Raw genomic sequence first — 23,034 nt, forward strand, 5'->3', positions numbered from 1 at the left:
CACGTGGACCCGGGTAATCTTCGGATGTGTATGTACAATATGGGTATCAAATTGAAGCTGTTGGTGAATGCCTTAGTACAGAGTATTTTTCATGCCGCTACGTGACTGGGGTCTCGATATATAGGTCAAAACGTGGACCCGGGTAACCTTTGGTTGTGTATGTACAATATGGGTATCAAATGAAAGCTGTTGATAAGTGCTTTAATACGGGGTAATTTTCATACCTATTGATGACTAGGGTCTCGAAATATATGCCTAAACGTGGACCCGCCGTGTCTTTGCACCGAATTAAACCAAACTTACGCACATTGTTAAGTAAGTATTGAAAATGGGTTTCGTAAAGTTTGGTTGTAATTCGGAGCACTGGCAACGGGTACAGCGTTCTTTTGAACCAGCCATAATGTCGCTTACTTTTTTAACGCTTGGGGCGGAACTGAACTGTCAAATTGACAGTGTGAGTTACAATGTGTCAATATTTCTTTCTGATTTGGATGCCATAAGGAAAAAACGTAAGTGCAACATGGAAAAATTGTTTGTGAATTTTTTTGGAGTGGATTTTGGAACAGTGTATAATTTCTTACGAAATTTGAGAATTTAATGTGAAATCCGAATGTTCAAATGAAATTATGTGTTCGTGGAAAAACAATTTTTTTTCGTTTTTTTTTTGATAAATATAAATGGATAATGGTTAAAAAAGCTCCAGTGCTTAATAAAGCATATAAATTGAAACGAAAAATTCATGGATGATCAGGAAAAAATTTATATTTTATATTTACTCAAAAACAAATAGAAAAACAAAATATATTGTTTATGCCAAAGCGCTTGAATAAAGAATAAAGAAATAAATAATATGAAAATCATATATTTTCTGTTCTAAACCATATCTATTCTATTTTAGTGTGCCCAGCGAAGGGGGCCGGGTTTGCTAGTAAGTAATAAGAGGACACACGCTTTTTTCTATTACATGAATGCATAGTTAATAATACCTAACAACATTTTATAAGAATTATGTCTACAAATAAGTTTTCTTTGCCGTCATCCATTTAATTTAGTTTTTACTTTGAGGTTTTTCTTTACACTCGTAAAAATAATGATCTATTACACAGAAAACACAGGGTTGTAAGTCAAAAAGTATATTTATTATATAGTATTATTTTATAATCTTAGATTTTAGGAGAGAAGTTTTGTGTGAGAAATCTCGATTTTTAATTACGGATTGGAAGTTAAGCACAAAAAAGTAGAGCATCTATTTATATGTGAACGTATTATAATCCAGTATTTAGAAAAATCCGCGTGGAAATATACAAAATTCAATTAATTCACTCGTGAATTAGGAATTTCTAAACTTTCGGAATGGATACAATATATTTTCGCATTTACATCACTTAAAATACGGGATACTAGTCATATTCTAATCTTCTTTGACATCCGACATACACATTAAACAAATATTTACAGTTGTAATAATGTTTTGTACATTTTTATTTATATGTTATAATTATTCATAAATCCAATGACATTTAATTATTTAAAGTACATCATGTGGCAACCACATATTCCAGACGATCTACTACATTCTTCAGCTGAATGGAAACCGCGGACGATAGCTTGAACAGTAAAACGGCAGCGCCATTTTAAATACTTATATTCGAATGTGCAAAGTATATTGTTTCGAGTTGTCCAATTTTTTCGTTTCTTTAGTTTCTTTTATTTCAGTTCTCCTATAGTGGAGTGCATTAGTGCCTCAAATAGACAGAAAGTCTATATTTAATATTATTCCGAAAGAAGAGACCAGGTATTTTTCAAGGAAAAATCGTTACTAATTTGAGGTGAAAGTCGTCTATAAATTAAGTAAAAAAAGCAGTGGCAATGTCAGATGTCGATAATGTGCGTGTGGCGGTACGCATACGTCCTATTGTGCCTTCAGAACGAGAGCGTGGTTGCCAAGAAGCTGTGGAGCGCGTCGGCGATTCTGCACAGGTGATTGTAAACCGCACCGATATATTCACCTTCAATTATGTATTTGATGCACGAGACACGCAGGAATATATCTATGAAGTAATTGTTACGGGACTATTGGACAAATTCTTTTCCGGATTCAATGCCACAATACTTGCCTATGGTCAGACTGGCTCTGGCAAGACTCATACTATGGGTACAGTTTTTGGCGGAGAGTTGGATGAAAATGCAGGCGTTATACCACGATTAATGCGTGATATCTTTGAACGCATTAAAAAATTGGCAAATGAATATGACTTCGTAGTAAAGTGTTCTTTTATGGAGTTGTATCAAGAGCAATTATATGATTTGTTGTCAGATCAGCCCCGTGAGCAATCTATTGTAGAAATGCGCGAGAACCGTAATGGCATTGTTATGCCTGGACTAACCGAAACCCAAGTGTCATCAGTTCGAGAAACAACAGACTGTCTTTTGCGTGGCTCATCAGGCCGCGCTGTTGCGGCTACTGCAATGAACGAGCAGTCATCGCGCTCACATGCGATTTTCACTATCACCGTTGAGGCCGCCAAGAAAGACGAAATGTACGTATAAGGACAACTAAAAACATCAACTCAAATGCAATTATAAGACTTAATTTAATATTTTTTCCTTTCAAACACAGGAGCACAGTAACTACTTCAAAGTTCCATTTAGTAGATTTGGCTGGTTCAGAACGTTCTAAAAAGACACAAGCTACAGGTGATCGTTTTAAGGAGGGTGTTAAAATAAATCAGGGTCTTTTAGCCCTGGGGAACGTAATATCGGCACTTGGTTGTAAGTGAAAAAAATATTATAGTCGTGTATTTGTAATATATGGAAACTATACTAATGGTTTGTGTAGATATATTTTATTACTAACAATTCCTTCTATGCTTATAATCTTTGTATACCTTTTTACTAAAGCAAAAATATTATACTATACATAAATACATACAAATATTCATATAATTCGTTATTGCATTACAGCTGGACAGGGTTCTGGGTTTGTCCGCTATCGGGACTCCAAATTGACTCGCTTGTTGCAAGACTCCCTAGGCGGCAATTCGATCACTCTTATGATAGCCTGCGTCAGTCCGGCCGACTATAATGTTGCTGAGACTTTAAGTACCCTTCGCTATGCAGACCGTGCGCGTAAAATTAAAAATAAACCGATCGTTAACCAAGATCCACATGCAGCGGAGATTAATCACCTCAAGAGTGTCATACAAAAGTTACGTATGGAACTGTTGGCCGCTAATGGCGGAAGTAATACAATGAGCAGCTCCCTAAATGGTGCATTACAAAGCATTGCACCGCCACCGGGAGGCGTTACGAACGACATTATAAATGCTAGTAGTGGGATAGTTAAAAAATACCAAATACTCCAAGAGAAACACCACACTTTGCAACAACAGTTTCAGGCGACACTGCATGATGTAACTGAATATGAAATGCGTGCTCATATAACTGAGGAGGCGCATGAGAAATTGAAGCTGAAAATGAACGAGTTGAAGAATATTGCAGTGGAGTTGGGAAACAACTACAAAGTGAATGCACCTATTGAAGAACAGGAAACCACTGCTAAACACATTAAAGAACTGAATCAATTGGTGAATGGACTGGACGGGGAGCTAGACCGTACCCAGATGGAAATAGAAAACCACAAAAGTGCCACGATGAATGGCAGCGCTGTCGGAGGAGATGATGAAGATGGCACTCTATTGGAAGTTCACTCGCAAATGCAAGAGGAAGCTGATGCATACACCAGCATTCAGATGGACTACAAAGAACAGCTGCGTCGTATTAATCGAGAATTAAACCTAAAAGAAGAACTACACCAACGTGTTGCCGGTAACTTAGTTAAATTTTGTACGCTGGATGATAATACTGAGGAGAAATTCAAAGAATGTGAACAGAAAATACACGAGTTGGAAGTTGAAAGAGATCAGTTGTTGGATAAATTGCGCCATGTGAAGGAAAACGCTTCCGCGAAATTAGCTGAGGAACGCCGAAAACGATTGCAAACACTTGAACACGAGATCAGTGATATGAAACGGAAGAATACGCAGCAAGCAAAATTGTTGAAAGTGCGTGAAAAGGAGACACAAAAGATACAAAATCTGCATACCGAAATACAGGAAATGAAACAGTCAAAAGTGAAGTTAATTCGAGCAATGCGTCAGGAATCAGAAAACTTCCGTCAATGGAAAATGTCACGCGAGAAAGAGTTAATACAGTTACGCAATAAAGATCGAAAGCTGAAGAACGAAATGGCTCGAAAAGAGGCGTTGCATACAAAGCAACGTAATGTCTTGAAACAGAAGTGTGACGAAGCATTAGCCGTTAATAAACGGTAAGAATCTTTCCCACTCTTGAATCTTTTTTTTTTTTTATATATTTACATAATGTATTATTCCCTATTTTAATTTATTTATTTTAATTTATTTATTTTAATTTATTTATTTTAATTTATTTATATACATACATAACCTATATCTAGTACATTTTAAATTATTAGCTTACAATTGTTGTGTTTACAGCGTACTTCATAGTTATACATTAATGCTGTGGGAATGGACTAGAATCCAAGCACCACAATACCCTCATTGGCAACTTTCAGCCTCTTGAAAGTGTTCAGGTTAACACAATTTTTTATTTGAGTTGGTAGCTCCTTACAACATTTTAATCCTTTATAGAATATATTTTTTTTTTACCAATTTCTGTTCTGAGTAAATATGAGAGCTTCAGTTTCTGTATCTTAGGTTATCCCTCAGATAATCCGGTAACCTGTCCTAATTTATATTAAGCACGAATTTCATAGCGTGATAAATTATTTGCTGTTTCACGCTTAGCCAATTCAAATCTCCGATCATTGCTTGTAAGGGTACATCGTACTGCTTATTCAAAATTAATCACAGAGCTCTGTTTAGCATATTTTGAAGTTTCTCAACTTTTGTATCGCTAGCCATGAAAAAAATCGTTGGACGGTATATAAAGTGCGGCTTAACTATTGATCTGTATACCTCTTTCTTATGTATCATACTTACAAGACCTTTTTATGAGCCCAATTTTTTTAGCAATCGTATTAACTGTACCATATATTCAACGCGCTCCTCAATTTTTAACTTATCGATATAAATTCCTAAATATTTAAGACTTCATCAACAGTTTAATTTATTTATTATGCTTATTTAACAATCCATAACATTTTTGTGGTTCTATATGTTGATTTTGTTGATCTCTGCTACATTCAGCAGATGAGTTGTGATCACAAAAACAGCAGTACCATAAAATATTAAATTAAAAAAAAAAAATTTAATTTATGATGAATTAGAAATTTCTTATTACTATTTTCAAATATTGTATTCTTTACTGAATGCGTATTTAAATCAATTCTATAACAAAAAAGAAAAAATTTTAAACCAAAAAATTTAAATTCAGTGTTTATAAAAAAAGTTAAGGAGATCTTCATTTGCATATATTATATGATACAAAGTTGAAACTAATATTTAGGTAAATTTCCCAAATTTTTTATTATGGGAGCACAACGCCGAGGCATTGAGTCCACCAATTTCTCACGTAGTTGCTTCGGAATCTTCAGCCACAATTTCCCAAAGTTGTTGATTGTTACTCGGTTTGGCATTGTGTATAGCTCATTTTACGTCCTCCCGCAGATTTTCTATAGGATTGAGGTCGGGGGACTAAGCGGTCCATACCATATATACATATATGTATATATATATAATTGGTGTGTAAACCCTTTCTGGGTGTTTGGCCGAGCTCCTCCTATTTGTGGCGTGCGTCTTGATGCTGTTCCATAAGTGGAGGGACCTACAGTTACAAGCCAACTCCGAGTTTCAGATATTTTTTTATGAGGAGCGTTTTCATGGCAGAAATACACTCGGAGGTTTGCCAATGCCTGGTGTTGGGCGACCGCTATTAAAAATGTTTTTTCTTCATTTTGGTGAATATTCGATATTCGAACCTACCTTCTCTCTCTGAATTCCGAATTTTAGTCACGAACCAACCCATTCGGCTACGGCGGCCATACCATAACCTCAGTTTTATTTGCGCGAAACCAATCTTTGGCCCTTCGAATCGTGTGTTTAGCATTATTATTCTGCTGGTAGAACCATTTTATTGACAGTTCCTCTCCTTAATACGACAACATTCATTCTGATTATTTCCTCATAAATATTGGTGTCCATTATGTCATCAATTTTGCGTATAGGGCCTTCGCCATAATATGAGAAACATCTCGATACCATTATTTTTGAGCTACAGCCAGCCAGAGCTGTTGATATAATGTGATTTAGGTTGGTGCACCCAGTGACCTTAATCGTCTAGCTGCCAAACCCGGACATTTACAGAGAAAGTGCTCAACAGTCTCCTTCGCTTAAAAGGCCCTACAGCTTCTGCAATGGGGGTTAAATGGTAACCCTAGCTTTTCCGCGGTGTGCTGATCTTCCAGTGAGCGGTAAACACAGCTACGAGTTTGGGAATTGAATGACGAGGAGTCCAAATGACTTTCTGAGTCCTTCGTATATTTACTGGGGCCAAAGGGTTTTCGAAATAGCACATGGAGAAATTGTGCTCCATGTTTTCTGCGCTTTCCTGAGAAATAATTTGTGCAGTTCCCCTTTAACAACTGTCAGGGGGATGCCGATGACAGGGTAGGAGGTCTCTGAGGTCCCAGTTTAATTTATATGGCAGACTTCATGGAACTCTTTGGAACACCTTACAATTCTGCGATCGTGTTGCAGAGAAGTTTTTCATTAATATTCCTTGTATAACTTTAAAAACTGAAAGCATTGCTAGAAGTGTAACCAATTAAAAAGGCCATAAATTTAGTTTGGAAAATTACTTTTATTTAATTCAAAGTAAGGAATGTGTGAAAATAATACAACATTAAGAATCAATTTCCTTTTGCTCAATATGACCATCTTTTGCCTTGACTATGGCCTTGAGACGGTCGAGAAACGAAACGCAAGCTAAAATGCCAAATGTGACTTGCATTTATTTTGGCGCACTCGGGGAGAATGGCTTTTTTCGGCGCCTCGAGACTAGTGAATCTTTTAGTTCGGACCTTGCTCTCCAAAATAGCCCAAAGAGAATAATCCATCGGATTCGCGTCCGGTGAATTTCAGAGCCATTGTGTGGGCGTTATAAAGTTCGGATCGTTGTTTTTAGCCATTCTTGGTGCACTCGAGTTTTGTGAGACGCTGTCGAGGCCAGTTGAAACGTCCATGGTCTGCCACCGAAATGTTTGTCCGCCCACGGTTTCAAAGCGATCTCCAAAATACTTTCCCGATAATATTTCGCATTTACCTTGACGGCAGGCTCGATGAAAACAAATGGAGAGCGCCCATCTGTGGTGACAGCGGCCCAAACCAGTACCTGCGACGGGTGCTGCCTCCTAGTGGCCAATCGATGACTCAAATTCTCGTGTGAACGGTCGGTTAAATAAACCCTATCGTTTTGGGAGTTTACGAATTGAAAAATTTGAAAAGTTTTCTCGTCAGAATACACAATGTTCGGAAATTGACCGCTTTCGGCCTTCGTTCTCTCAAGTCTGACTTGATACTAATTTGGTGTGAGATCATGCGCTTTTTTATCTTGTAAGGCTTGACTTTGAGATCATTTTCGTCGTTAAGCTCATACAGCTCATCGTTCCATCGCCTGCGATATTCGCCGTTGCCAACGTGCAAAGGTCCAAAAATCTTGCGCAGAATCTTTCTCTCAAACAGTCCAAGCGTCACCTCATCAGATGTTGTCATAGCCCACGCTTCTGCGCCATATGTTAGGACGGGCATTATGAGAGTCTTGTAGAGAGAGAGGACTTTACTACTCAATTGCCTACTTAGTCCAAAGTAACACTTGTTGGCAAGAGAGATTCTACGTTGGATTTGCAGGCTGACATTATTATAGGTGTTAAAGCTGGTTCCTAAATATACGAAGTCTGATTTTCTTTTTTCGCGTTGACTCACGGCAAAATGCTTCCGCGTGCATAAAAACAATACTCTGGAATGTCATTTAGATTGCCCTTGCATCAGCTGCGCGACTGAAGTAGGTTACACTTCGACGGACCCTGTATTTGAATGTTGCACTTAAAAATGTAGCGACGCCAATAAATAACCGTTATTTATAGATTTTTAGCAGATAAACTCCTCACATCTGAAATCCCCTGACCCTTCGTAGATATTTCCTATTGAAGTTTTCTTTTGTATGATTTATAGGGAAATAATGACTTCGAAATATTTTTTTAAGGGTACTACTATTTTCATGTTCACAGCTGTACCTCTGTTTCTCCTCTGATGCCTTTTCGGCATCTTCCGTGCTGTGACTTTGCTGTCAGTGATCAAACGCTACGTTTGGGAGGACAAAGGCAACAGCTACTCTTGTTTTTTATCACTTATTAGTTTATTTAGCACTTTCACAGAAGTAGTTTCCGCTTGTTGATTGGTTTTACTTTATTACAGGCCAATTAATTGAAAAACTAATATATGTTTTCTTTTTTTTAGCCTCAAAGATGCCCTCGATCGGCAGCGTGCCGCTCAGTCGCAAAGACAGAAAACGCAGTCTGCTAAAGATGTGAATACTGCAAGCAATAAGATTGATCAAGTCGTTTCATGGGTTGAACGTGAGTTAGAGGTAATTGTTTCGTTCATCGATGCAGAACACTCCCTTGAACAGTTAATGGAAGATCGTGGCATCATTAGCATTCGCATTGAGGAACTAAGAAAACAACAACCAGAACCAGGTAGTATATCAGCTCAAGATTTGTCTACGCTGCACGAAGAGCTCGAAATGCGCAACGCGCAAATTACCGATTTGCAACAGAAAGTATTCACTGTCGATCTTGAAGTGCGCATACGTTCCCTCGCCGAAGGCATACAAAATGTGGCCGAGTCACGTGCTGTGATACGCAAGTTGCTTAAATCGATTTCAGATATGCGACGCGAACATGCCATTCGCTTGCAGGAACAAAAGATAGCCTTGGAAGAACAAAAGGCGCTTCGTGAGGCAGCCGAGCAGACGAGTGTAGTAGCAGCGAAACGTATTCGATTGATGGAGTTAGAGCATGAGGAAGCAATCGCCGAACGTGAGAATACATATGAAGAGAAGATTGCCGTTCTATTGAGGGAGTTACATAATGCACCACAGCTGGCTGCGGGCTCGGGTGAAGCACTAACACCGGAACAAGAGGAGCGTTTGAAAATACAAGAGGAACTATTGAACAAAATGGATACATTGCGGGAGGAATTGGAGTACTATAAAAATTTGGTAAACGAATTGCAAAAAGCGGTGCAAGCAAAGGGTACACGCAAAAAAGAGGTTTTCAAGAAGGTGAGCAAATGGCTGCACAAAGGGTTGACGCACATAAACTAGAACAGTATGAGTATCGTTGTTGTTTGCAGCCAAACATAGAGCAAGAATCCATTGAAATAGATGAAGATGCCATATCGCTTTCGAGTGAGTTGGACTCGGACGACTCTTGCGGTGATCCGGACTGGGCAAAAACACCGGGGTACAAACGTCCATCCCGTTCAACTGTAAGTATCGTTATTTTTCGTTTTCATATTACTAATTTCAGTTCTTGCCTGTGTCTTACATAAAACAGCGTGTCAGTAAGAACTCCAGCTCGGGAAATGATACATTCGCAACAGCTACTAGTGAATCTGATAAAAATCTTAATACTACTAAGAGAAAGTCTGAGCGTTGCAAATGTCGTAGGGATTGCGATACTAAACGTTGTGGGTGCTATTCATTAGGTAAAAAATGTACCCAGAAATGCCAATGCGGTAATGGTTGCAAAAATGGCAAACATGACACAGACAGCGACGATAAAGAGAATGGAGAAACGATGGCTGTCGATGGTAATGACAATAATCAGCAGGAGTCCAACGAAATACCCTCAGTTCGGACACCCACCAAAACGAGTGCTTCCGAAAGCATTGATGAACTCAAATATTCAGAATCACCTTTTTTGAAGCCCAACGCTCCGTATCTCACACCGAAAATGGCCAGGTAATTGATATATTTGCTAGTTGACTTAGACTAAATCAAACATTACTTATCCTATTCCATTATTAATTTAATATATCACGTATGTTTTTTTATTGTTATAACGTCGAGTCTCTAAATAGAAGCTCGGGGGTGAAATTATCGATTACCAAGTAAAATTATTTCTTTAAAGCTTTACAAGTATAAAGCGAAAATGAAGGGTCATTCAATAGATGCAATGAATAATGCTGTTTCAAAATAAAACATGTCAAGATTTAAATTCCTTCAGGTTTCACTATTTTTATTCAGATATTTGGTATGTGAAAAATGATTTCATTGAAATGTCCACCATGAGCACGTCCACAGGCAAAAGTCGTAGTCTCTGCTCGACCGCTTTGCTTCTTTAAACATGTCATACCATATTTCACCATCAAATCCCCACTAACAAATTTGTATGTGGATTTATAGAACTGAATTATAAAAAATCGGAACGCTTTTTCTTAAAAATGGCTTTTAGTTAATTTTTTTTTTGTTTTGTTTGCTGCATTTTTTAAGGTTTCCGCAGCTATATTTTTCAAATTGCAACGTTTTTCCATCTAATGACCATTTCCGAAAAATGTTCTTAGTTTTTTCTTTTTCGCATACTTCTAAATGTCATGAAACATAGTAAAACTAATCTCTTTTTTTTATTTCTCTGCTTTCAGATTGTCAACGATTTCTTTCGATTTGCCATCCGCTAAAAAGAAATTCTTCGAGTAAGGGCGTGCCAATGATCATATTCATGCACTTATAATTCGGGAAGAACGAGTAACCGACTTTGGTTTATTAAATTTAGCTTCACTTGAGATCTATTCCGTAACTTTTAATGATTTTATATCTTCTCATTCCTGCATTTTTTGCATCGTAAAATATACATTTTAGATTATATAAGTTTTAAGTCATTGATACTTTCCGCCAGTCACCTAAAATGTGTGAGCTCTTGTAATAGAAGACAGCAAAAATAATTACGATTACCAAAAAGCGTTGCCCGCTTTAGCCAAGAAATAAAACAAACAAAAAATTATATATATGTACGAATATCCTTATTTTTTTGTCTATGTAAACTTACGATATGTTTTTAATACAAAATTAGTTATTTCCTAATAGTCTGCGTTCGGGTTTGTTTCACGTTTCATGCAATTTTCCCTATATCTTAAGTTTTTTTGTTTAATGGTAAGATCTTTATAAGCATTTTTCATTGTTACTGTATTTACTCCTACATATTCTTTCGGAAGATATATTCATAACCATATATTTGATTCGTGTATTATAAATCAAATCGATATCACATACATTTAATAATTAAATTTTTTACGTAATAAAAACCATTTGTTAATTATTGTAAAATTAATATTTTTTATTCAAAATTTAAATATTTCAAACTAGCGGACAAGGATATGGCTGACCATTGCGACAGCAATATTCTCGGCCGGCCGCTAAATTTGTATTGAACCACTGATTTCGACAATTCTTGATGAAGAGATATGCCCGCTCTTTTCGGCAGTCACGATTCAGCGATGCACACAATATACTAGCGGAATTGGGTAGATGCTGCACTATCTGGTGGAGCAGGTAGGTGTTTTATAACGATTACAAAGAAATGTTTACATACTTACGGCTTCTAAGCACTTAGTTTGACATTGTTTCTGACCGATCTGATTGCAGGGAAAGGTGCGATCCAATTCATTGGTAATCACTGGAGTACCTTCTGGTGGTTCTTTTGCACCGCGTTTTATTTGCGATGCAAGGAAAACGCCACAAGTGCAGGGTACGGGCCGTTCACTTTCAGTTACCCCAACTGTACTGCTTTTGCTGACTTTTGTTGGCGTATTTCGTATGGTTGAAGAGCGTGGCGCAATCAGAAATTCGGGAGCGGGCAAAGGGAAAAGCTCTTCGATTTCATCATTTGCTTCAGCATTGCTGTCTACCCGCGTGCTACGCTGTGTTTCAGCAATGTTGGCGATTTCGCACATTTTCTGTTGGCATAGTTGTTCTTCCAATGTGTTATTCATCAGCGGCTCTAGGTTTGGCAGTAAATCAGCCGTTGCCCTTCCTCCTAACCTGTTTATCCCCATAAATTGCATATGTGTGTTATCTACTTCTTCCAGCCTCTTATCCCCCAATTCCTTTTCTATTTCCTGTCCATTTACTGCTGCCTCATTATCATTGTTACGGTCTGTTATTGCCTCTGATTTTGTATTGTCCGCCTCTGGAAGCATTGGCGTTGTTTGTTGTTCCACGTTGAGTTCTGTGGGAGCTACGGCTTGTGTTTGTATGGGCGTAGTGGTGGTAGTGCTCGTCATTGTTGTACTACTGGTAGCTGCGTCTGGCATAGTGCTTTCGCTGTCTGCTGGAACTTTCTTACTATAGTCCGGCCTCAACCTGAAACGTTTATCTTTGATTGCATTTATTTTGCCAAAAATTGGCTTTTTGTATGCAATTTTCATAACACCCGCCTCCACATCCTGGCTTAGACTTAATATCACCAATGTTGTTATAGTTAAAATTAGTGTTTTCACATACAAACCCCTCAAATAAACTGCAAGTGTATTAAACAATAATTAGCACATGAATTACGTTTAAAAATTAAATCAATTGTTTCACCCATAGCTCTGCTCTTTTCCGTTCCACTATTCTGCTCCTAATGTTCCCAAACTATGCTCACCCATAGCTGTAGTCCGCCGTTTAAATATCTCGGAAATCGTTCTTTTGATTCACCTTGAAAGTTCTTTGCTTTCAGTTGTGCTAAGCATATTTTTTTCACAAACATGCGATTTTCTGTCGAGTTTGCAAGGTTTTGAGTAGTTTCTGCAGAACACTTGGTCGGTGACTTCTGCTAAGAAGTTCAAGTGCAGAAATTACTCTAAAACTGGGTCAAGTACGGGGGAAACTAAAACCTTTCATTTGTTATTATTATTCTTGTGTTTCTATAGGGTGTCAGATGTTTTGGGACCTGAATGAAATAAATATAAAATTAAAATAGAGGTGAAGATTGTTAACACACATTCCATATGCATGTATGAGACGATAATTTATTTTGCAAAAAACACATTAGTATTGTGTATCAAAAGTGGTTTAAATATTATTTTAAGATCCCAAAATTCCCAAAGGACATTTAAAAATAAGTCGGAAATTTGCTAAGGAACAAGCAATTACTAGCACAGATATAAGTTAATGACTAGCACCGTTCTACTACCACTGTTCTCTGTGATGTCTTGTTTTTTTTTTTTGAGTCAGATCCATTTCGTGAGATCCATGTATAGCAGCAAACATTTTATCTCTATATCTGAAATTTCATTAACTTCCTGTAGGAAAGGCTTACCGAAAGAGCGAACTCCTGCTGACATTCGCATAAATAGTGGGAACAACTTTCTTTCACCCCTCCGCCTGGCAGCTTCTGCAGATGGGATTGAATAAAATGGTTGAGTTTGGATCCATGATCCCCTACTTTCCAGTCACCTGTCAGGGTTGCAGTGATACGAGAGATGCTTGAGCGAGCGCATCCCAACAGGTAATTTGTAATACATGTTAATTGCTTCCACCTCCTTTCGGCTAAAGCATATTAGTGGGAAGCAGTGGATGTTTTACAGTGTAGCATATGCCACTGCCTCTGTTATGCTAGTGCAAAACCCTTTCTTGCTAGCTCATCCTCTATCTCAGTACCCTCTACATTCCTATCACTGGGACTCTATGTATATCAGAATTGTTTGAAGCCGATGACCAAGCAATTCTGGCAATTTGGATAGAATGGAATTGGAATATAAGGCATTGATAGCTGCTTGACTGTCTGAAAAGATAGCTGCACCAATTTCTTTGTAGTGATTTAGTGAACACGCCGGCCTGGTCGGGAAGTCGAATTGATTTGGATATACCACTGTTCATCTCAGTTTAGATTTCAATGTCGAATTTACCAATCACCTTCGCTTTCCTCCATTCGGCTCTCGGTGCAAAACGTAGCTTAAAATATTTCTTGAAGTTATGTTCGGGAACTGTGAAGTTTGATTTGGTTTTAAGCAGTGAGTGGCCCTGTAGGAGGATCTTGTTGTTGACCGTACGATCTTGTTTTCCAGTTTCCTATGTCTCTGAGTCTCACCGCGCAGCATTAGGATTTTTTTTATGTGTAAGTCCAATGGCAATAGATGTGTTAGTAGGTTAAGCGCTTCCGTAGGACTGGTGCTAAGCTCTCCCGTGGTGAGGATACACGCTGATCTATGTATATTGTTCAGTTTGGTTTGATTCTATTTCTTTTCTAGTGGCGTACATTTTAGTATCGATCTTATAATGGCTGTGTAGGACCAATTGGATAGTTTTGGTTGAAGACCCCATTTTTTACCCAACATTTTCCTACACTTATAAAGTAATATATTAGCTTTCTTCATTCTATATTCTACATTGGGCCTCCAGCTGAGTTTGGGATGTACGGATAACATCTAAGTATTTTGCTTGTGGGGCTAACGAAAGACTGATGTCTTGGTTTTCTTAGTTTCTTTTACACTTAAACCACAGTCTGTGGCTAATTGCTGAACAACCTCTCTGGGATCTTCCATGATCTCACTGATTATTGCTGGAAACATTCCAGAAACTATGATCATTATGTCATCCGCATACGCCACAGCCTTAATTCCCTTACAGCAAACCTTCAGCTTGCGTTACTTTATTTTTCGCTATTTCAAAAACCGATGACGTAAGTGTCGCGAATAAATAAACAAAAAGAAGAAAAGTTAATTGTTTTTGAATATCCAGTGAAGAGATCGCTGATCATTGTGATTTTGAAATTAAACAATAATTATAGTAAAAATGAAGTGTAGCGTGTTAAATTGTGAAAGCACGAAGTGACTCTATACCATGTCAACTGGGCCCCGAAATTTCCATCAAATTACCGATTTGAAAATCGAATGCATTTTGGGATAGAGAATTTGTCACATAATAATTGCTGTGAATAGTTTTTTTTTATTTCGCTTTTTGTTTATGTTATCAACAATTGAATTTTTTTGCATGATATTCTTGTAAAATCAATAATGGTAAGGGATAGACGCTAAAAAAAAACACTTTTTTCATGAATTTATTGTAGCGAAACGGTTCAAGTCAGTTTATTAAAAGTTGTTGCATAGTAGTAATAAAGTAACATTTCAAGAATATTTGATAAAATTTTCATGTAAAAATATTGCAAAATGAGCGAATGAGAGCACATTTACGTAGACGTCTTTTCAAAAATACATTTTGCAGTAGTCAGCATATCTCAGCGTAGAATCATCTGAAATCAAAAAAATCAAATAATTTAGTTAAAGTATGAGTTAAACTTCCCCCCAACGTTTATTTTGACGATTTATTTTCATTTTCAGCCATTTGGTAGTCGTTTGAAGTAAAAAGTGATTTTAGACGAAAAAATGCCGCCATTTTGTAGGTGTAAAACCACCTTAATATAAAAAAAATGGTTTCGGTTGAGTAGTTTTCAAATGCCAATGACTACGCACTTTACAAAAAAAAGGTTCGAGAAAATCGCGTTTAAAGTTTGTAACGGACTGCGCGCGCAACTGCTGCGTCTCGGCAGATGTTTGAGGCGGCTCGGCTTTATGCTCTATAACTTAAAAAGTTTTGCTCGCATTGACTTAAAATTTTAACACGGTATTTTTGAAATGTTTTACTACAATAACATGCAAAAAAAAATCATACGCTAAAACGTATAGCACTTAAAAAAGACATAAAAAGGATTAAAGATTCAAAAATGAGGTGTTTCATTACTAGAATTTGTATTACATACATCCATATCTACATGAAAACATACAAAATTTAATTAGTAATAATACTCTCGAAACAAGATGTGTCCTCGGAGAAGATTTTGCTTCGAATCTTTTTGTTACTGGCAGGTTCGAAGTGATGAAATTGCCGCGTTTTTTTCATGTGCACCATGATTTTTTTGCGAACAAGAAACAAAATCTATCGATTTAAACGCATCTTTGGCCCACTCGAAAAGAACTTTAGCATCGCGAATATGATTTCCAGCAACCCGCTGCGTACTTGCTTTTCGGGCTAGCTTTTTAACTGCCCCACCGACCCCATTGCACGCTCCCTTGCCATGGGAAGTCGCGAAAAAATTCCATTCGGCTTCGAATCCGAAATCTTTTTTGTGGTAATATAGGCTCAAAAATTAAGATTTATTCTTGTACTGCGATGCAGCTCCATCAGAAAATGAAGACAACTTTTTTATATTTCTGGATCTAAATTTGCTTTTTAGATACTTAACAAGTCTGGTGTTGAATAAGTGAACCGAACTTGTATCGTGGGTTAGTTTTTCAGAAATGATGACAAAGCTTAAATGATGCTGTTTACCATCGATACAATAGTAAATTACATACGGGTGAATGGTCACTTGGGTATTTGACTAGTGATGAGCCTGGATCGCACCTTGCACTTGAATTGTGTAGTTTTCTGCAAAATCTAACGTGACAACAAATTCCCCCTCACTTGCAGTATTTTTTTCCCAACAAAGTAAGCTGCTTGAGGTTTTGATAAAAGGTCGTGCTTTAACACAGATGCTAGATCTTCGCTTAACTTTTTCAAAAATTTAGCTATTTTATACGTCGTTTGTACTATATCACAGCTGCAAAAAAAAAGTGTACAAGAAATTGCACTGCTAATTCATTTAAAATTTTTTAGTTACCGATCAGTGTTGATCCATTGAGTTAACGTGACTTCTTCAACGTTATTTTCAGTCAATATTTTTTGTAGTTCCTCAATGGTCGGGGCCCCTGCAGCATATTTTTTACATTCCCCAAAATAACAAACTGACGTTGAATTTTTGCACACAGAACGCTTTCTGTAATCGCCCATAGATTCTTTAAAGGCGATCTTACGTTCGCAAAGTTCTTGCTCGATTCCATATATTTTTAGAGTCACATTTTGATGCATTTTGCAAATACATTGTGCGTGCCGTTTTGGTCTGCAAGAATACATTGACGGGGTCTGAGGTATCGAAATTTTGATAAACCAATCTAAATGTCAAGAAACTCTATTTTAAAGTGTTCATGTGAATCCAACAAATTGTAAAGTAACAATCTCTTCTGCGGTTTCAATTTCTTTCCATTTTCATAAACAGTTACACAATCTTTCATTTCAGGTAATAATCTGCGGGAATAGTCTGATAAATAGAAAGCTTTAACTTTTTAAATAGTTGAGTTCGGAATACGTTTTCCGCGCTTCTTATCAGGCACAGATTCAACCCCCATTTTCTTTTTCAATTGTTTTACTTTTGATGCCATCTTTTTCGAAATACTAAATGTTTCACGCATTTGTTTCGATGTTACCTCATCTGGTACCGTTGTTAAAATTTGAATTTTATCATTTGTATTTTTTTTCTCACGTAAAGCCGACTTTATATTCTCCACAAATGCTGAATTCAAAATTATTTTTCCTTGTTGAACATTTATTCTCGCTGTATCTTCATTTTTTTTTTCGTTGATGATTTCTGCTATTATCTCTTTGACATTCATATCACTTAATTTTGAAATACGTCGTTTTTTTATTGGGGGTTCACCAAGTTCCTGTAAAATATTGTTCACCGTTTCTACAATAATTTCAGGTCATTCTGAATTTCCTGATTTTCAAAATTAGCTTCACTATCTGAACATTCTTTTGCATCAGAAGAAACTTCAGATTCATCGTTTTCTGTTCCTTGGTCAGCACTAGAAAAAATTAATCAAAATTTTCTGTCACAAATTTTGAGAGCTTATTGACTTTATTTGCTTAATAATAACTATTCGATGCACAATATATATATGTAAATATAATATCAAGATTATACGCACTGTGGACTTGGACGTATATACGCTGCACTTTCAGTAACATTTCCATCTCTATATATGTTCATACGACATGATTTGCAAACGTATTTACCGATATATTGTTTGAATTTTACATCCCAGTGAGCGGTTATTTGGAATAAATTATGACGTACGCAATTATGACCTTTTTCCCCCAACGGATTGCAACACTCATTAGGTTGAACCATTTTCATAACAATGCATAATAATTTTTTTCTAACCTCAAGGCATAGACAAAATCCTAGGAATCACATCACACTAACGCCAGAATTTGCAACGACTGTATGACTCTGCAAAGCCATGTTCATGCAAGTACGAACGCTTTCGTTTTCCGAGTCCGCGCGCGAGTCCGTTCGATCCTGTGCGTAGTGCATTGACTGACAAAAAATTTGATATCTTCAGAACGGATTGGATAAACAAAGTTTTTTTTGCATATTATTAAAGGTGAGCATTGTGCGTTTAATCTGACTGTAATATTGTCCATTTACAGCGTGAAGAACGCAAAAATAATTGCGATTGTTTATAAAAAATTATTGTTTCAACAAATACACAGTGTATGAACGTTAAATCGATGGAGTAAACATTTTTCGGTAACCGAAATAAATTTCATCAAATTATCAATTGTAGTTTCTGAGATATTGATTTTACAAGAATATCATGCAAAAAAATTCAATTGTTGATAACATAAACAAAAAGCGAAATAAAAAAAAACTATTCACAGCAATTATTATGTGACAAATTCTCTATCCCAAAATGCATTTGATTTTCAAATCGGTAATTTGATGGAAATTCGGGGCCCAGTTGACGTGGTTTGACTCTATAACATTACCTAAAAATGAGGTTTTCTTGCTATTTTTGCCGACGACGCCGTGGCAACTGGGATGTGTATGTATGTATGTGTATAATTCCTTGTACTGTCCATTTTCTTTCGGTTACTATTAAAGTACGTTCACATTTGCATTAACTACCAATAAATCCACAAAATTAATATACCCGTACACGTATAGCAGATTACCTGCAAAATTGACAATCAGCTGTCAATACTGTTGTGAAAGGTTTTTCTTCATAGAATTTATTTTGGTGGAATACTTGTATTTCGGAATTTTTGGTTTATTTAATCCTCGTCCTCGCTTGCCAGCAGCACTTGGGGCAAAGACAAAGAAATGTTGCTGTCGACTTTCAAAGCAATAGGCCGACCGGTTCTTAACTATGCTGCGCCTGTCTGGTCGCCTGGAACTAGTGATACGCAGTGGACGATGCTCCAGACCTGCCAAAATACTGCAATTAGGACCGCGACAGGATGTCTCCTGATGCCCCCCATACAACACCTGCACGACCATGCAGACACCAGCATGAGCCTGAGCCACCTGCCAAGCACATCAGTAGGCACTTCCTCAACTACCTGGACGAGATTCTGGACAAAACAGACAGACCACTCCAGGATAGGACAGTGTACAGATAGGCCATAAACGACATTCATTGGGAGACCCCTACCAGCTTCTTAAGCTCCCGACCCCCGAATGCCGTTATCGGAGTCCAACCACCACCAATTGCAGACGAAGAGCTCCAGCTTCTCCGAGAGTCCCGCGTAACCTTGGCACAATTACGTTCTGGATACTGTAGCAGGTTAAACTCCTACTTATCCAGAATCGACCCTGACATACTAAACATATGTCCGGCATGTGAAGGCACCCCGCACGACACTAACCACCTTTTCACATGCCCCATCAAACCCACTCATCTAACACCTCTCTCCCTCTGGACCCAACCCGTCGAAACAGCCAGTTTCCTGGGCCTACCGTTAGATGAGCTAGACGAAGACGACCAGTGATTACACTACACTGACAGGGCAAAGATACTGCTACAACAACAACGACAAGAACCTTGTTGCGATGTTGGACTTTAGTGGTAATTGCGGTTGTGTGCGCTGAGAAGGAGAGCAAACTGTCAAAGGTTACACCCAAAATTTTGGGGTTGTTTACTGTCGGCATTGGTGTGTCATCGACTTTTACCTTAAGGGACAGTTTGACCTCCTTTGTCCAGGTGGTGAAGAGGTTCGCCGTGGATTTACTGGGGGAAAGTTGGAGATTCCTCGAAGTGACAAAGCGAGAAAGGTCGGTGAGGTAGTTGTTCACTTTGGAGCACAGGCTGCTAATTATAAACAGTTGGAGGAAATCCGTAAACGACGTTTACTGAGTATTCAAAAAATTATGGCAGCAATACGCATTCGAAATTCGATATTACATTTTATAATAAGTAGTAACAGGGCCCACGGGTTGGGAACAATATGATTTTGGTTCAAAAGTCTGTATTTAAAATTCTGTATTCAATATTCTGTAATGTTAAAATTCTGTATTGCGGAACACTGTAATTTTAAATTTTGTAAATCAAAATTCTGTATTGAAAAATCGGAAGAGCATATGGAAAAATAAAAAAAGTGCGCACTTTCAATATAGAGTTTTGCAAAACAAAATACTGCCAATACTTGACTTGTCTTGACCCATATGGTTTCCTATATTATCAAAACAGATTTACATAAAGCAAATGTACATATGTTTGTATGTATTTACAGTTTCAGAAACAATGTGAATGAAATTCGAGCAACGGTGCTAAAAAATATTGTAGAATAATTGCAATATTTTCTGCATACTTCGTTCAAATACCTGTTTTAATCAATTCCCATTCTTTCATTGTACGTTTTTTTGTTGTAAAATTTATAGAAACACAATACGACAACGACAGAACCAAACCCAGCGGTCTTTCGTTTTTGCTTCTCGTTTACAGTAGGTCAAATAAGTTTACAAAGAGAGTTTCGATTAGTTCTATTGATAGTGGCTGGCCAACGTGCATGAATCAAGTTTGGGGAAATTACAAAGTTAAAGAAATAATAAAAGTTTTTGTATAAATAAATATTGACTGTGTTTAATATGGCGAAAGTCTCTCTTGTTAAGTCTAATAAAAGTAAAGAGTCTAATAAAAGTTTGGAGCGATCTACAAAAAAAACATATAATTGGGTCAGTTCTAAAAGAATACAAAAGAAATGTCGTTCGCGTCTTATTACAACACTTATTGAAAATGTGCATACGATTACGAAGTATTCAAAGGATCACTCCCATGAACCGTTTCCAGATGAGGATAATGTCGTAAAAGCTAATAATTTGGTGAAAAAGTTGGCGAAATCAAGCTTGCTGACTACTAGCCAAATAATCCAGAAATCTGTTGTTGAGACCGTTTCTGTCAGCCGTGACTATTTACCCACAAAAAGTGTTCAAAAGCAAAAAATTAACAGGATAAAAAGAGCGAAAGTAGGACTTCGTGAACCAAATTCGATAGAAGAAATAGATATTCCATTAAGTTTGTATGTTTTGGAAAATGAACTTTTTATTTTGCCAGAAAAATATTTCCACAATGAATGTATGATTATATGTGGTACTAAATCATCATTGGACTTGCTTGATGAAGGCGACTGTTGGATCATGAAATACAAAAAGAAAGGTATATTGTGTAATATAATATATTGATATACTGAACAATTTCATCCCAACTACCATAAAGTACTAAATATTTAATTTTTTTTGTTTGCAGATTGGTTCAGAAATATGGAAATGATTCATATTTTTCCTTACATATTAGAATGTTAAAAGCTCTGGCTTTTTTGCCTCACGACGAAGTCTCTGAGTACTATAATCAATTTTATAGTACTCTTGAAGACGAAGATACAAAACAGTTTTGCTCGTGGTTTGAAAGAAATTACATAGCTCGAGACAACTCCCAGCCAAAATACCCACCAAAATTTTGGTCAGTGCACGATGAGTCCAATATCGCACACTGGGGATTTTTGTACAGAGATGCGGAAAAAAGTATACATTCCAAAAAATATTTACATTTTTACTACTAACGAAGTTGTATATATTTGTGTATGAAAAGAACATGTCTAAAAACTATTTTTTAAAAAAATTAAAAAAAAAATTTTTTTTTTAATTCATAATTTTTTTTTTTTTTTTATTAATATAAGCCAGCAAATATTTACGCACAGGATACATGTAAGTTCATAATTCTGAATTACCCTCAAAATGTCAAAACAAAATTAAAAGTGTTTCGTTATCATTATGCACACACTAGAAAGCGTTTAGTTATTATCATTGCCAAAAAATAATCAGTGGCGCCTGGTGGCACCTGCAATTGATTAAAACTGAAAGAGACGCTATTAAGCAACACGTTGATACTAGTTTCTGACCGTAGGTTAATGTAGCTCAACTTGCAGATCCAAGAATATGAAGGAATATGATTTTTTTTTTTTCGTAAAATTAATTATAAATATATTAGATAATCAAATGCTTTACAGCCTTTGTTTTTCCGGCTAAAATATATAAAAATATCGTACCCTAAATGAAAAATAAAAAATTGGAAGTCGGCTCAAGCAAAAAGAAAAAAAACCACCTTGGGCTTTGAAGTTTTTTCTTGGTCAGTTCAATACTATAAAGAAATTATACTGTTGACATATCTATAAAAAAAAACTGTAAGTCGGAGTTTAGTAATTCTTTTTGATTTTATTGTTGGTTCTATTCTGGAATTTAGAAATACCATTAAACATTGCGTAGGTGGTATGTTGCAAATTTGACTTTTTTCCGCAAAATCCCCAGTGTGTATCGCTTTCCCCAGAACGCAAAACAGTATTGAAGCTTGGCATCGTCGGCTAAAAGTTATTGTTGGGAAACGAAACTCAGGGTTGTACAAACTAATTAATGATCTAAAAGGCGAGCTGGTTTGTGTGAAAGCACAACTAGCTAAAATCAAAATGGTCACAAAATTAGTCAAACGAAGAAGGTTGTAAAAGCAAACAACAGAATTAAAAGAATAACAAAACAAAAAAAGGCTTATATTAAGGCATGTTTCTTTTCTAAAGCGAATTGATAAAAATTTAATAATATAATAATTGTAATAACTTTTGTTTTGAATGAATTTTTAAATTTTTCTTTAATTGACGTATGCATATATTGTTCCATTGTTTCTATAAAGTCAGAATTCCATTATTCATAAAATAAATGTGCTCTTCAGGTAAGCGTGCTTATCAGGTTATCTGCTTATTTGGTTATATTTTTACAGCATTTTGATCGAAAATAATTTTGATTCCAGAATTTTAATATACAGAATTTCAGTTCTCCATCATTTTGATCATACAGAATTTTAAATA

General features: G+C 36.6%; 2 protein-coding genes across 2 annotated transcripts; one reads left to right on the forward strand and one right to left on the reverse strand.

The window, feature by feature from the left end:
- Positions 1-1,639: 1,639 nt before the first annotated feature.
- Positions 1,640-11,048, forward strand: LOC129238804 (chromosome-associated kinesin KIF4A-like). Its single transcript, XM_054873996.1, has 7 exons — positions 1,640-2,540; positions 2,621-2,772; positions 2,965-4,330; positions 8,499-9,324; positions 9,396-9,530; positions 9,599-10,005; positions 10,686-11,048. Exons 1-7 carry the CDS (start codon positions 1,870-1,872, stop codon positions 10,738-10,740), a joined length of 3,612 nt encoding a protein of 1,203 aa, XP_054729971.1. The 5' UTR covers positions 1,640-1,869; the 3' UTR covers positions 10,741-11,048.
- A 308-nt stretch (positions 11,049-11,356) lies between these two features.
- On the reverse strand, positions 11,357-12,731 carry LOC129239525 (uncharacterized). Its single transcript, XM_054875066.1, has 3 exons — positions 12,625-12,731; positions 11,637-12,559; positions 11,357-11,580 (listed from the first exon to the last, which is right to left on the reverse strand). The coding sequence occupies exons 1-3, from the start codon at positions 12,626-12,628 to the stop codon at positions 11,398-11,400; spliced, it is 1,110 nt and encodes a 369-aa protein (XP_054731041.1). The 5' UTR covers positions 12,629-12,731; the 3' UTR covers positions 11,357-11,397.
- Between the last annotated feature and the right edge of the window lie 10,303 nt (positions 12,732-23,034).

This window comes from Anastrepha obliqua, chromosome 2, assembly GCF_027943255.1.
Source record: "Anastrepha obliqua isolate idAnaObli1 chromosome 2, idAnaObli1_1.0, whole genome shotgun sequence".
NCBI lineage: Eukaryota > Metazoa > Arthropoda > Insecta > Diptera > Tephritidae > Anastrepha > Anastrepha obliqua.